Source organism: Mya arenaria, chromosome 2, assembly GCF_026914265.1.
Source record: "Mya arenaria isolate MELC-2E11 chromosome 2, ASM2691426v1".
NCBI classification, from domain to species: domain Eukaryota; kingdom Metazoa; phylum Mollusca; class Bivalvia; order Myida; family Myidae; genus Mya; species Mya arenaria.
The window spans coordinates 64,458,561-64,470,775 of NC_069123.1; the positions used below are offsets into that span (position 1 = coordinate 64,458,561).

At 34.7% G+C, this 12,215-nt stretch overlaps 1 protein-coding gene across 1 annotated transcript; it reads left to right on the forward strand.

The window, feature by feature from the left end:
• Positions 1-4,439: 4,439 nt before the first annotated feature.
• Positions 4,440-11,340, forward strand: LOC128219900 (cartilage matrix protein-like). Its single transcript, XM_052928058.1, has 4 exons — positions 4,440-4,886; positions 8,420-8,643; positions 8,952-9,168; positions 9,375-11,340. Exons 1-4 carry the CDS (start codon positions 4,550-4,552, stop codon positions 10,145-10,147), a joined length of 1,551 nt encoding a protein of 516 aa, XP_052784018.1. The 5' UTR covers positions 4,440-4,549; the 3' UTR covers positions 10,148-11,340.
• The last annotated feature ends 875 nt before the right edge of the window (positions 11,341-12,215 follow it).

Sequence of the window (12,215 nt, forward strand, 5' to 3'; positions counted from 1 at the left end):
AAACATAATTCATTTTTGGTGTCCCTTTGTATTAAGAAAATTAATACTGAAAACCTGTGCAAAACGTGTGTGCTTGTTGGTGGGGACTAATGTTCCAAAATTAAGTAATCCAGATGTATTCATCGTCGGTTTCACCGAAGCTTTCTTCCGTTAAGATTACTCAGTGTAGCAGAGCGTACTTCAGAACATGTTCGTATGTGACGAAATCCATTGTTCTTCTTATATTAAATATATTTTGGACTATGTCCAAGGTAGTATTTCCATACCCAAGGTAGAATTTCCCTACTCAAGATTATATTTCCCTACCAAAAGTAGAATTTTCCTACCCAAATTTCCCTTCCCAAGGTAATATTGCCCTACCAAAGGTAGAATTTCCCTACCCAAGGTAGAAGTTCCCTACCGAACGTAGATTTTCCCTACCCAAGGTAGAATTTATTTTTTTTCTTCCCAAGGTAATATATCCCTACCCAAGGTAGAATTTCGCTACCCAAGGTAATATTTCCCTACTCAAGGTAGAATTTCCCTACCCAAAGTACTATTTTCCTACCCAAGGTAAAATGTCCCTACCCAAGGCAGTATTTCCCTACCCAAGGTAGAATTTTCCTTCCCAAGGTAGAGTTTCCCTACCCAAAGTACTATTTCCCTACCCAAGGTAGAATTTCCCTTCCCAAAGTACTATTTCCCTTCCCAAGGTAGAATTTCCCTACCCTTGGTAGAATTTCCCAACCCAAGGTAGAATTTCCCTACCCAATGTAGAATTAAATTTCCCTTCCCAAGGTAGAATTTCCCTACCGAAGGTAATATTTCCCTTCCCAAGGTAGAATTTCCATACCCAAGGTAATATTTCCGTATGTCTTTGAGGACTTAAAGTACAAAATTAAAAAATTGCACCTCTACGACGGTATTAATCTGTTTCGCTAAATCAATGTTTTATTAAATAAACTATTTTGTCTGAGTGAAAAATATTGAACGAAGGGCGAACAAAACACCGTATAGTAGCGGTAGAGCCTTGAAAATCTGAAACAGAATAGATACACTGTTTTTGATAAACATTGTTTTTATTTTGCTTTTCAAAGATTAAAAAAGAACATCTTATGAATCGCAGTCACATGTTATACTAGCTTTCATATTGCTTCACGGTTTAAACTATGTGTATAGCACTGTCTGATTTTAAGTCGTACTGATATATATCTGGGCTGGTTTTCAATATAAATCTTTTATTGATATAAGAACGATATAGCTAACCGGATTGCTTGTTATTAATAACTTAATAACTGACCAAAAGAGCGAATGTAGTCATGAGTTATGACCATAATATTTACTTTAGTTAAATATTGAATACCACCCCTGTACATGTTAACAATTGAGGGCAGAATTTTAATCGAATACTACTTTATCACCTTGTGGGTTTTAGACTGTTTCGGATATGATAAACATGATACTAATTCAATAGAACAATGGAAACTTGTGATCAATAAACCTCCTTTTTTACTTTATTACTCTCAACATATTATACATATTTGATAGTTTATTAAAGTCTCATCAATACGACATATATACATCACCTATTAAATATACATTAAAATATGCATTGCCACTCAGTATATGAGTTATAAGAGACTATGGCGCACAAAAAAACCCATAAAACTATACATTACTTATTTAACATCTAAAATCGATACATACAAAAGTAAAAAACTAGAAACCAATGGTAATCTTGTTTTAAAACTTAGTTAAATCAAACAAAATAAAATACTGAAAACATGAACGCGCACAAGCGTGCATACTTACGAAATGGGTGTAGAAATCGAATATCATCCCGGTCAGACCGTAGATGAAGTGATTAGCACTCATTTCTAGCTTAACGTAAAATAACACAATCATTTAAGTTTTAAAAACAACAACAACATTACTTACACAAATAAAACATCCTATAATATCGTTGCAACTTTTGGCACTAAGTCTTGACAACATGTTATTTGCTAAAATAAAAGACAACTTATCTATATCGGACATACTTTGAAATACTGGATTAAATGTGTTCGCCTTTTCTAACAATGGCATTCGTATATTATTATACAACTTACAATAGAATAACACATGAATTTCTGATTCAACAGAATTGCAAAAAGGGCAAAGACGATCATTTAGGGCAAGATTTTCATATCGGCATGTTTCCACTCGAATAGGGGCTACCCCGCATCTAAATTTACTTAACGCTGCCCTATGTTTTGGCGGCATAATCAATTTACAATAATTTTCAACAGAATAGTTAATTTTATACTTGCAATAGTTACTTAACTTATTTCCACCCCTTCCACGTATACCTTTTGGTCTATTAATAGAATCGTGCCACTCATTGACATACGCTGACATCATTTTATCATATATTTGGCTAACAACGGTGGATGTTGGTACATGGTCATTCAAATTAGTATATATATCCAAGTCAAGGCTTACCATTTTCTCATTTACATAATAAAACCAAGATGTGTATGTATAACATGCCTTGCCGTTTGCTCAAAGAGCTATTCGTTTATTGATACGAGACACAGGTGTATTACACAACCTAGACCAATGTCCGACTATAGATTTCCACTGACGGATAATCGGTGGTACCCAGGCCATTTCGCCTGAAACAGCAGCATTAGGGGTATATTTCCCAAAGCCGAGAAAGAAACGCATGGCTCTATTATGCACGGCGTTGATGCATGAAAACGATTTTACACCTCAGATAGATGCACCGTAACTTATAATCGGCCAAACAATAGAATCATATACATGTGAGTAGATGGTAGACATCATATTATAACAATATATTATCTCACACATTATCCTTTGAAGAACGTATTATTGACATCATTTGTATGTATAGCTATGTATAGGTAAATATTTCCTTCTTTCATTTGCAAAGTGGGTGCATTTCAAAATGTAGTGAAATTTATCGCCAGTGTCATTTAAGTTACATATAAAGTATTTTTTCGGTCACTTCTTTGAATTCCATGCCAGCGACCCGTCTCAACGGGCAAACAATTATTGCAAAGTATGAAATTTATGAGCGGCTGGATAAACATTTCTGGAATTGAACTACAAAAATCTTCAAACTTATTATCCGTTTTGTAAATCCTATAATTGCAACATTTTGGAGATTCATTAACAGTACTATTCCGAGACTGCTTGTATTGATCATTGAGTGAATTTTCAACAAGGTTTAACAAAGATTTCTTTGTACCGTCAAAGTACTGGTTTTGTCATATAAAACTAAGTCAACATTCATAAAACAATATGATTATTACATTTTTTCAATTGTGCTAAGGTCTCCAAATCCCCACACTTCACAGTCATATTACAAAACTGGTGCAACAGTATTATCAAACAATTTCAATTGGCAATCAGTTGGTAAATCTAAATTTCTTATTTTAACATACAGACTACATAAAGCTTTTCTTGCTTGATCAACAACATGTTTTTTGGCATTTGCAAATTCTTTTTTCTTTGAAAAAAAACACCAAAGTATTTAAATATTTCTATAACTATTTTGACCTAACACAGAACTATTTCTATCCCTTCTAGTTCTGTTACCAAATACTGATATCTTTGTTTTATCTACATACATATCTACCTTTCACATGTTGCTATAGTTAACAAAGTTTTCCATTGATAATACAAAATTGCTTTCATTCTTTGCAAAGAAAACTAGTATATTGCACATCTCAGCAAAAAAAAATGCACTTAGATTTACATTATACTTGAAATTACCGGGCGAATAACGTTAAGCTTAGTAGTCTTGCATGCAATTTAAAGCTGCACTTTCACAGATTGACAGTTTGACAAAAAAAAAATTCTCAAAATCAGCTGATTTTGGTATCAGTTCCTTCAATTCAGTCATACAATATAATTCACAATAGAATATACCTTATTTTTTTAAAACCGTTAGTGACGCTTTTAGCCATAAAACATCAATTTTCGAACGTAGATATGAAAAACTGCAATCTGATACAATGTCAGATGTCTTTTATTGCTAACTCTTAGATCTTGACGCAAACACTGGCTCATTCCAAGACAAAAAAACTCTCACATATTGGCCGTTTTGTCAACTTCAACTTGACAAAACGGCCAATATGTGAGAGTGTAGTCCATTTCGTTGTTTTTCTCTAATATCATGTTAATCATGGAAAATAACTTTACATGTTTAATTCTAAACATTTCAAACTGTTTTAGACGTATAATAGTGCTTTACTTCTGTTTGTTAAATCCAAGTTTTCATTTCGCAATGAACGATCAATAGTGTATACATGTCAAATAACAAATGTTGATCTACTCATAGATATTTTCAACATTTACTTCATATATCTGCTTAGTTCTGACATTGCCAAATATAAACAATTATTGGTCTTACATCAATTATATGACATGCATTGTGTGGCCCTAAGATAATCATCAAAAGACATAATAATAGTCATATTCTACTTGTTTTGGAATGGTGAATATAAAGGCTTGAACAGTTGTAGAGTAATGTGCTTTATTATACAGTTGAGATCATTCGAAAATGTATCTAAAATTCTTTGTACTAGCATGTATTTCATCACATAGTGTATTGGATGTTTATGCTGGAGATTGTTCTACCCGGTGTGAATGGTTAGAATGGAAAAGTTGGACAACATGTTCACAGACATGCGGTACTACGGAAAAGAAAAGCACATCACGTTCACTATGCTGTCCGAGCGATTTAACAGACTTAGAATTGTGTGTTGACTATTGTAGCCTTGACATTGCCGACCATTATGACGAGGCAGACTGTGGAAGGGAGTGTTATAACGGTGGGACATTGTCTTCCGCCGGATGTGTATGTACAAGCAGATTCTACGGCATGTGTTGTGAAGACCGTGAGTTTTCTATTGTATTATACAAGCGTTATACTTACGTTTAATTATGTCCAATCGACGTATTGTCCATTGCCATTTCATAATTTTAAAAAGGTAGTATGTCAAATCGAAAATAGATATACTACCATGTCCATTGAACATAATACCATGTCAATTCGATAAGTTCACGTATCAATCAGACAAGCCGACATGGTAATCTAATATTATATAAATATCATATGGCAGCATGTGTGACATGCTATTATGTCTGAGCGACATGCTATTTTATTATACCTCACTTTTGTCTACAATGGTAGAATCCCATTACCCGAAAAATATTGGCTTTAATGTCCAATTTGCGTCGGAAAGCGATTGAACTAAAAACGAAAAGGCTAACACACTAAGGAAAAGTGTTTTTATAATAAGATCTTTTTTAGATCTATTGCTTTCCGACGCAAATAGGACATAAGTTGTTTGGAGTTTTTTTAAGGAATGAATTGCGGGGTTGATGTCATTATCGGGGTATGAACGCAATTGGGTTGGTCAATGTGTGTGGAGTCCGAAGGACTCCACGCGTACTTTGACCAACCCAATTGCGTTCATATCCCCGATAATGACATCAAACCCGCAATTCATTCCTTATATTTACACCAATAGTTCATTATTTCATTCAAGAATTGTTAAAAAAATACTTCATTTCATTTAAGAAAACCTTTCAGTAATCCGTTCTTACCCATTCTGTAAATAGAACGACCCTACTATAACCGGAAACATTTTTTTCAAATGACGTCACAATAACGCGGAAAAAGATCAACCACTTGAAATCACTTTAAAACGTAAAATTGAAACACATCTGGTATCAATATATTTAAAATATAATAAACTAACACTTTTAAAAATGTTGATCTATATTTTACGGGACCTGCAGACACAATACAACCAATAACAAGATCAATAGCTTTCATGTATATTGTTATGCAATGAATTACGATCCGAACATATCCGAAGATGTTGCGTTCATCGATTGATGAGCGCAATTGCCGAAAGACAGTTCACTTAAGGAATGGAAGTTGAGGTGTAAATATTAAATCTTGAATTACGTTTACAAGACAGTTTAAATTCTGGTTTAAACTTAGATTGTGTTACTGTTTGCCAATGATATGGCCATCTAACTGAGATTTAGCATCCATTGGAGCTGCTTTATACATAATGGTATACTATATAATATTGAATAGAAAACACAATACATTATATACAGTATATATAATATATTAATATATTAAGTTATGTGTGTGATATGGTGTTATACTAAATCAAAAAGAAAATAAACGAGTTCACCTTAAGTTTTGCACTGTATATATCTGATTTAGTAGATACCCTTTCATTACGAAAAAGTAATGACACTAATAGTATATTGTTAAGAGTTGTACAGTAACAAGCACATTGTCAATGATATTTTAACTGGGTTACTTATGTTAGAAAACTCCCATTAAAATGAATATAGTCTTGCCTTTGTATGTGATGATGTACTAAGTGTAGAAACATTTGTTCACGAATTTAAATAATAGTTATGATACATTTAAGTAGAAATGACACGGACCATTAAGTAATAGCTCTTTTCTAGCACAAGATTGTTAAAAATGCCTTCCAGTTTGAAGATTATTTTAATATGTTACAAAGGAAATAGCGATTTTATAATAGTAATAGTTCTGTTACATAACTGTGTTATAATTATATACAATCTGTTCACAATTCGGCTGTTGTAATTACATATTAAAACTTAACAATGAAATTAAAAAACCTGTTTTGCACTTACCACATACATACTTGTCTTACTTGAAGTGAATGAATATGTGTTTGGACAATTTACTTCTGTATCAGTATCATTTAATGTCTGTTCTATTGAGAACTATCTAAAAACTTCACCTTACAAATTGATAACGTTTATGATTAAATTTCGAACCAGAAACCATCGTCTTCCTATTGAGACAGGAAGCTGGATTGGACTTGATATGTCATCAAGGAAGTGTCATTTGTGTCAAGTAAACAGTAGCATTGGAGACGAATATCACTATCAACTTGAATGTAAAGCTTTAAACAATAGCAGCAAGCGATTTATTGATAAAAAATACTATGTCAATCCGAATGTCATCAAATTTGAATCTCTAATGTGTATGTGTAACACTCAAATGTCGAAATATAAAAAGTTGTGTAAATTTGTGAAGGAAATAGTAAAACGGTTCTAAATGTTAATATATTTGTACTGTACAATAACACATGTATCCTATATTCTATAACTCTCGACATATTCATACAAAGCATTGTATAACATATGTCTCTCCCGTTTTATTTGCTTTGTACCTTTGTATATGGAATGTTTTCTTTTTACAACAGCCTCGTTGTTATTATGTATTTCTTTTTCACATGCTCATGCTGTCATGCTACATGAACTGAATTGTTTGAAATAAAAACTTGAAAACTTGAAACTTCATAAACCTTACAAGCGTTAGGTGTTAGAACATAATTAATTCTTTCCAGTTAGATTTAAACGGTACTATAGAACTTAAGAAGCTCATAAAAGGCACGAAACAAATCTGCCGATCTCAAAGTAAATCTGAACAGTTGAAAGTTGCTATTTTGCCAGTTTCTATTTTCCTATTGCTATTTTTTACCAGTTTTTCATCAAAACGGAAACTTGAAAGGATACTACATGTATATATAATATGCTGTTTGACTTTATTTCTGTGGAACAATGGGTTGTTCAAGGTTGTCCTTTCTGAAAGGTATAACTTTTTTGAATAGTGTCAATATTTACCATGAAGTAATTAGTCTTAGTGATATATTTATTCTTTTAGCAGACTGGATAGTAATTTATATAATATATGTTTGCTTTGTATATAGACGTACGTCTGAGAAAGCTATTACAAGAAGTTGATTAATTACATCAGCAATATGTAAAAAGGGATATTACCATCCATATAATTTCTTCTGCGTTCAAACGTGTCTAAGTACATAACGAACTCTATTCGTGTTTCGGCCTCAAATGTTATTCTTTAATGTCTTCATAACCCAGCTGTTCAAGAAAATATTATACTAGCTGTGATTGGTCACTATGGGAAAGCTGGTCACCATGTTCTCAAACGTGTGGAACAACTGTACGACGGTCAAGGAGGTCTTAAACACTGTAACTAAGACGGTGGTGCATATTTTGAATTGACCGATTTAGAAAGGGAGTGTTTCTATGGAGGATCTTTTGTTTCTCACAACAACGGTTAATCCTGTACAAAGAGGTTCTATGGAAGGTGTTGAACACATCGTTAGTAAAATGACAATCTTATAACATTAAATGCCCGTTTCCTAAAAATCTTAAAATGAACGAAGTCTCGTTTTTAGACGTGTAACACAACTCATCCGGTGGATTTTTCTTATCCAGAACCAGGACGTGGACAAGGCACCGTCGTGTCGCAGCGGCATGGAGAAATACAATAGACGGATAACAAATGTGCATGTATTTTCTTACCAAATATAGTTTCTAGTTCTTATTTTCTACACAGGTCTTGACATTTGTGAGGCCATCCCGACTGACGTGGTTTTCATTCTAGACTCCTCGCTCAGCCAGACACAGACCGAGTTCCAGAAGCAGCTCGACTTCGTCGGCAAGTTCGTGGACAATGTCGACGTCGGTCCGACCGCCTTCGTCCTCAGCATCATCACATACTCCAGCACCGCTGTTGTTGAGATCGAATTTGACGACAGTAATTCAAAACAATCGATTAAGGTAATATGATGCACTAGCCATAAGTACTTGCATTCACATGAAACAAGTTATGTTCATAATGACATGGTAAAATGTTTTGGATTGAGTGTAACTGACTCATTCCTATCAATCATAGTGACTATTTCTCAACTATGGTTAATGTTCATTCAAAAACGTCGACGGGACGTCAACACTAGATTGTTTCATTGTTCCGACCCATATGCTTCTCAAATATTCAAAAGGCGTAACAAAAGTATGTAACGACCCTATTTCATTTTGGCAGAAATCTGAAACAAACAATAATAATAATGGTTTCGCTTAACAAACAGGATCAGTTGATGGGCGTACAGTTCCGACCGGGGGTCACAAACACAAACAAGGGTCTAGACCTTGCTCGCAGCCTCCTTTCTGTCCGCATGGAGAGGCGTCCAGGGATGTACACCAAAAAAATCGCGTTTGTCCTCACCGACGGTTTGTCGAATGACCGTACAAAGACAGAAGCCTCAGCAAAGTTGCTTAAAGGGGAAGCTCATGTGGTCGCAATAGGTATGGTGCCTTTGCAAGATAATTAACAATACAACAAACAGCATTTGAGGCGCAAACACTTTACGCATTTATCTTAAACAGGAACCAGATTTAGGAGTCCTTAATCATGTTCGAAAACTAGTATCCTTTTAACTATGAATTAGGCAATAAACTTAAGTGACTTTTTTATTAACATGTCCTACATACTGAATAAAATTTCCCTTCAGGCGTGGGTCCCGAGGTGTCTCACACGGAGCTTGTCGCGATTGCCTCCCCTGCGGACGATTACAGCCTGTCATACGTGTACACAGTCGAGAGCTTTGACGCTCTATACACAGTGCTTGAACGCCTTATTGACGTTAGTTGCGAGAAATGTCAGCCGAAGTCTCTTACAGACATTTTCCTCTTGGTTGATGATTTGCCTGATTCAAGAATGACCGTTACCGAGTGGCAAATAGCAGTGAATGGACTAGCAACAATAGTCGACGGTCTACAAGCGTTCAATGATGAAAATGGACAAAGAGTTGGAATAGCACAATTCCCCGACACGAATGACCCAATAAAGCAACTTTCTTTATCGAATACACTTAGAAAAGACGATATTTTACACTTCCTCCAAGTGATGGCGCCTAGCGAGGATACGTGTCGTGGAACGAAAGATGACTGCGTCTTAAAATCAAATATAACAAGTATTATACAGGATGTTATTGACAACCAATTCACTTCAAGTTTTGGTGGACGAGACGATGCCAGGAAAGTTTTACTTGTCGTCTCTTCAGGCAGATTCAGCAATATTACCGAAGTAGCTGAACAAATGCTTAATATCCGTCTACACACTGATGTAGATATCTTTGATATTGGTCCCGGAGGTGACGTTGATATGAGAGGTCTTAAGTCGTTGGTGAGCGAGCCAAGCCGGGTGTTTGTTGTAAAGGAGGACAGTGACATGGCCAGTCTGGATGGTCTTCGGGCAAAGTTCTCGTATATAGCGTGCGGTTGACAAGAATGCATTGGCACGATGAGATATTTGGCAACGTGGAATTAAGCAAAGATCTTATGAAAAGTTTCTTTAATAATGTCCGATAAGATGGTTCCTCATTCCCTTTTCTTTTCCGAACCTTTCTTTCTATTATTCATCACGTAATATAATGTAAAACATAAGGTAGCAACGCTTTTATAGTTATCCATACCTTGATGACGAACGTTATATTGTGGAAAACGAAATATACATTTGCCGCTGATAAAAACGACGACCAAATACGTCAGTGATAATCTTATAACGGCATCTGTAAACACTTTTTTTGACTTAATGCTTACGTTCCTTCAGTTTTAGGAGTTATCGTCTCATTTAATATAACTGTTGTTATTCTGTGACATGGTTATGAATCATTACTATGTTGAACTGTTGAAGGATGTGGTCGGAAGTGTGAAATATAATTGCTTTGTCATGTTTAAATTTGCTGTACATGAATAATGATGTGACGTGGCCGGCAATCTACATGTACATGAAATCAATCTTCTGGTGAAAAGGTACTCTATAATATTGGTGTGATTTTATTGTCTTAAATCTGCTTTGGTTTCTAACATATTGTTCAACATTTTTTCTTTAATTAAACAGTTACAATATTTACAACGATAATATGAATACAAACTACAGCAAATGGGTCAGCAACAAGTTCTGTACAGAATTATAACCATCTTCCCCATGAGCATACAATTCATTGAATGATCATGTTCGATGCATAAATACATAGGCGAACAGGGTAAAACAAATGCGAATTTAAATAAAAAGTATTGTAAATAAAGAAACAATAAGAAAAGTAGAGAGACGGTATCTCACTCGCTACAACAAAGTTGACACACAATGGAAACGGACTTCCTATGCCAATCTTAGCTCTTAAACCACAATTTTTATGATTAATTAACGATTCCTGAAGCTCAACTGCAGTCCTCTTGTTTCGGTTATTTTTGTTCTGAGATCTTTATAGAAAGTATTAATTTCTTTCGAGACCAGTCGTATGCCCGATAAATGTTCATACATGATCAATGATAACATATATATAATGTTGAATTATTTTGTTACTGAAAACATGTTTATTTGTTTGAATTTACAAAGTCTGCCCGCGACCAATTTGCTTAAATATGACTTTCCGGTTTTAAGTGTTTATTTGAAATGCAATAAAATGACATGAGATAGAAGTGTCATCAAATTCCAGTCACATCGAGATGTTATCAGTTGACGAATCAAAAGATTGTGATACTTTAGCTATTTACGAAGATCCATCCCGGTATTTCAACGTGCCTTGATGCACGGTATGCAACTTTCCTGGGTTTAAACCAGAGGTTTTCCAAAATTTCAAGTACTTCCCTCTTAATGCCGTACCAGGACGGTACACTGATAAATAGGCGATATTATGAAAGGACGCTTTTCTGATGACCTGTATCACGTCGAGTTCAATGTGTAAACACGTATCCGTCGAATACATGTTTACTCGACGAACGAGACGTGATGCAGGTCACCAGAAAAGTGTTTTATCGTAATATTCCATTTATTATATACCTGCCTATTTAATTATTCCTTTTTATTTTTCGGTTTCAATTTGATTTTATCGCCATCTGTCAAATGCGCGTACGAATTTGAATGTGTTACGAAGTTTTGTGTATTGAAGGGAGGCTACTACAGCCAAACGAAGTCAGAAGTTACAGAATTTACTTTATTGAGCAAAATAAGAACAACATATGTCTAAGCAAAATTAACAATTTGCTTATGAAAACAATTATTTAATGTTACAGCACAAAGAAACACACACAAAAAACGGCACTTATTTTACGAGTATACCCTAATCGTCATTTCCTGTAGACGTAATGCGGCCATTTTTAACAAAGTAAATATTCGTGGGATTTTTTGACGAACATGATATGCAGAATTGAGGGAAGTTCGTGATTCAGTTGCTATTTCTATCGATGACGCGAATTCGCTTTTTTCTTTGTATTGGCGAGCTGCTCATATTTATGATAATAAACATGGATAATGCAACAATTGATGAACTTGGAAATGGCAAACAACG

Coding starts and splice junctions, on each gene's coding strand:
- LOC128219900 (XM_052928058.1), top strand. CDS start 4,550: ATGTATCTAAAATTCTTTGTACTAGCATGTATTTCATCACATAGTGTA. Junction 4,887..8,419: donor CGGCATGTGTTGTGAAGACC/GTGAGTTTTCTA, acceptor TTTTCTACACAG/GTCTTGACATTTGTGAGGCC. Junction 8,644..8,951: donor ATTCAAAACAATCGATTAAG/GTAATATGATGC, acceptor CTTAACAAACAG/GATCAGTTGATGGGCGTACA.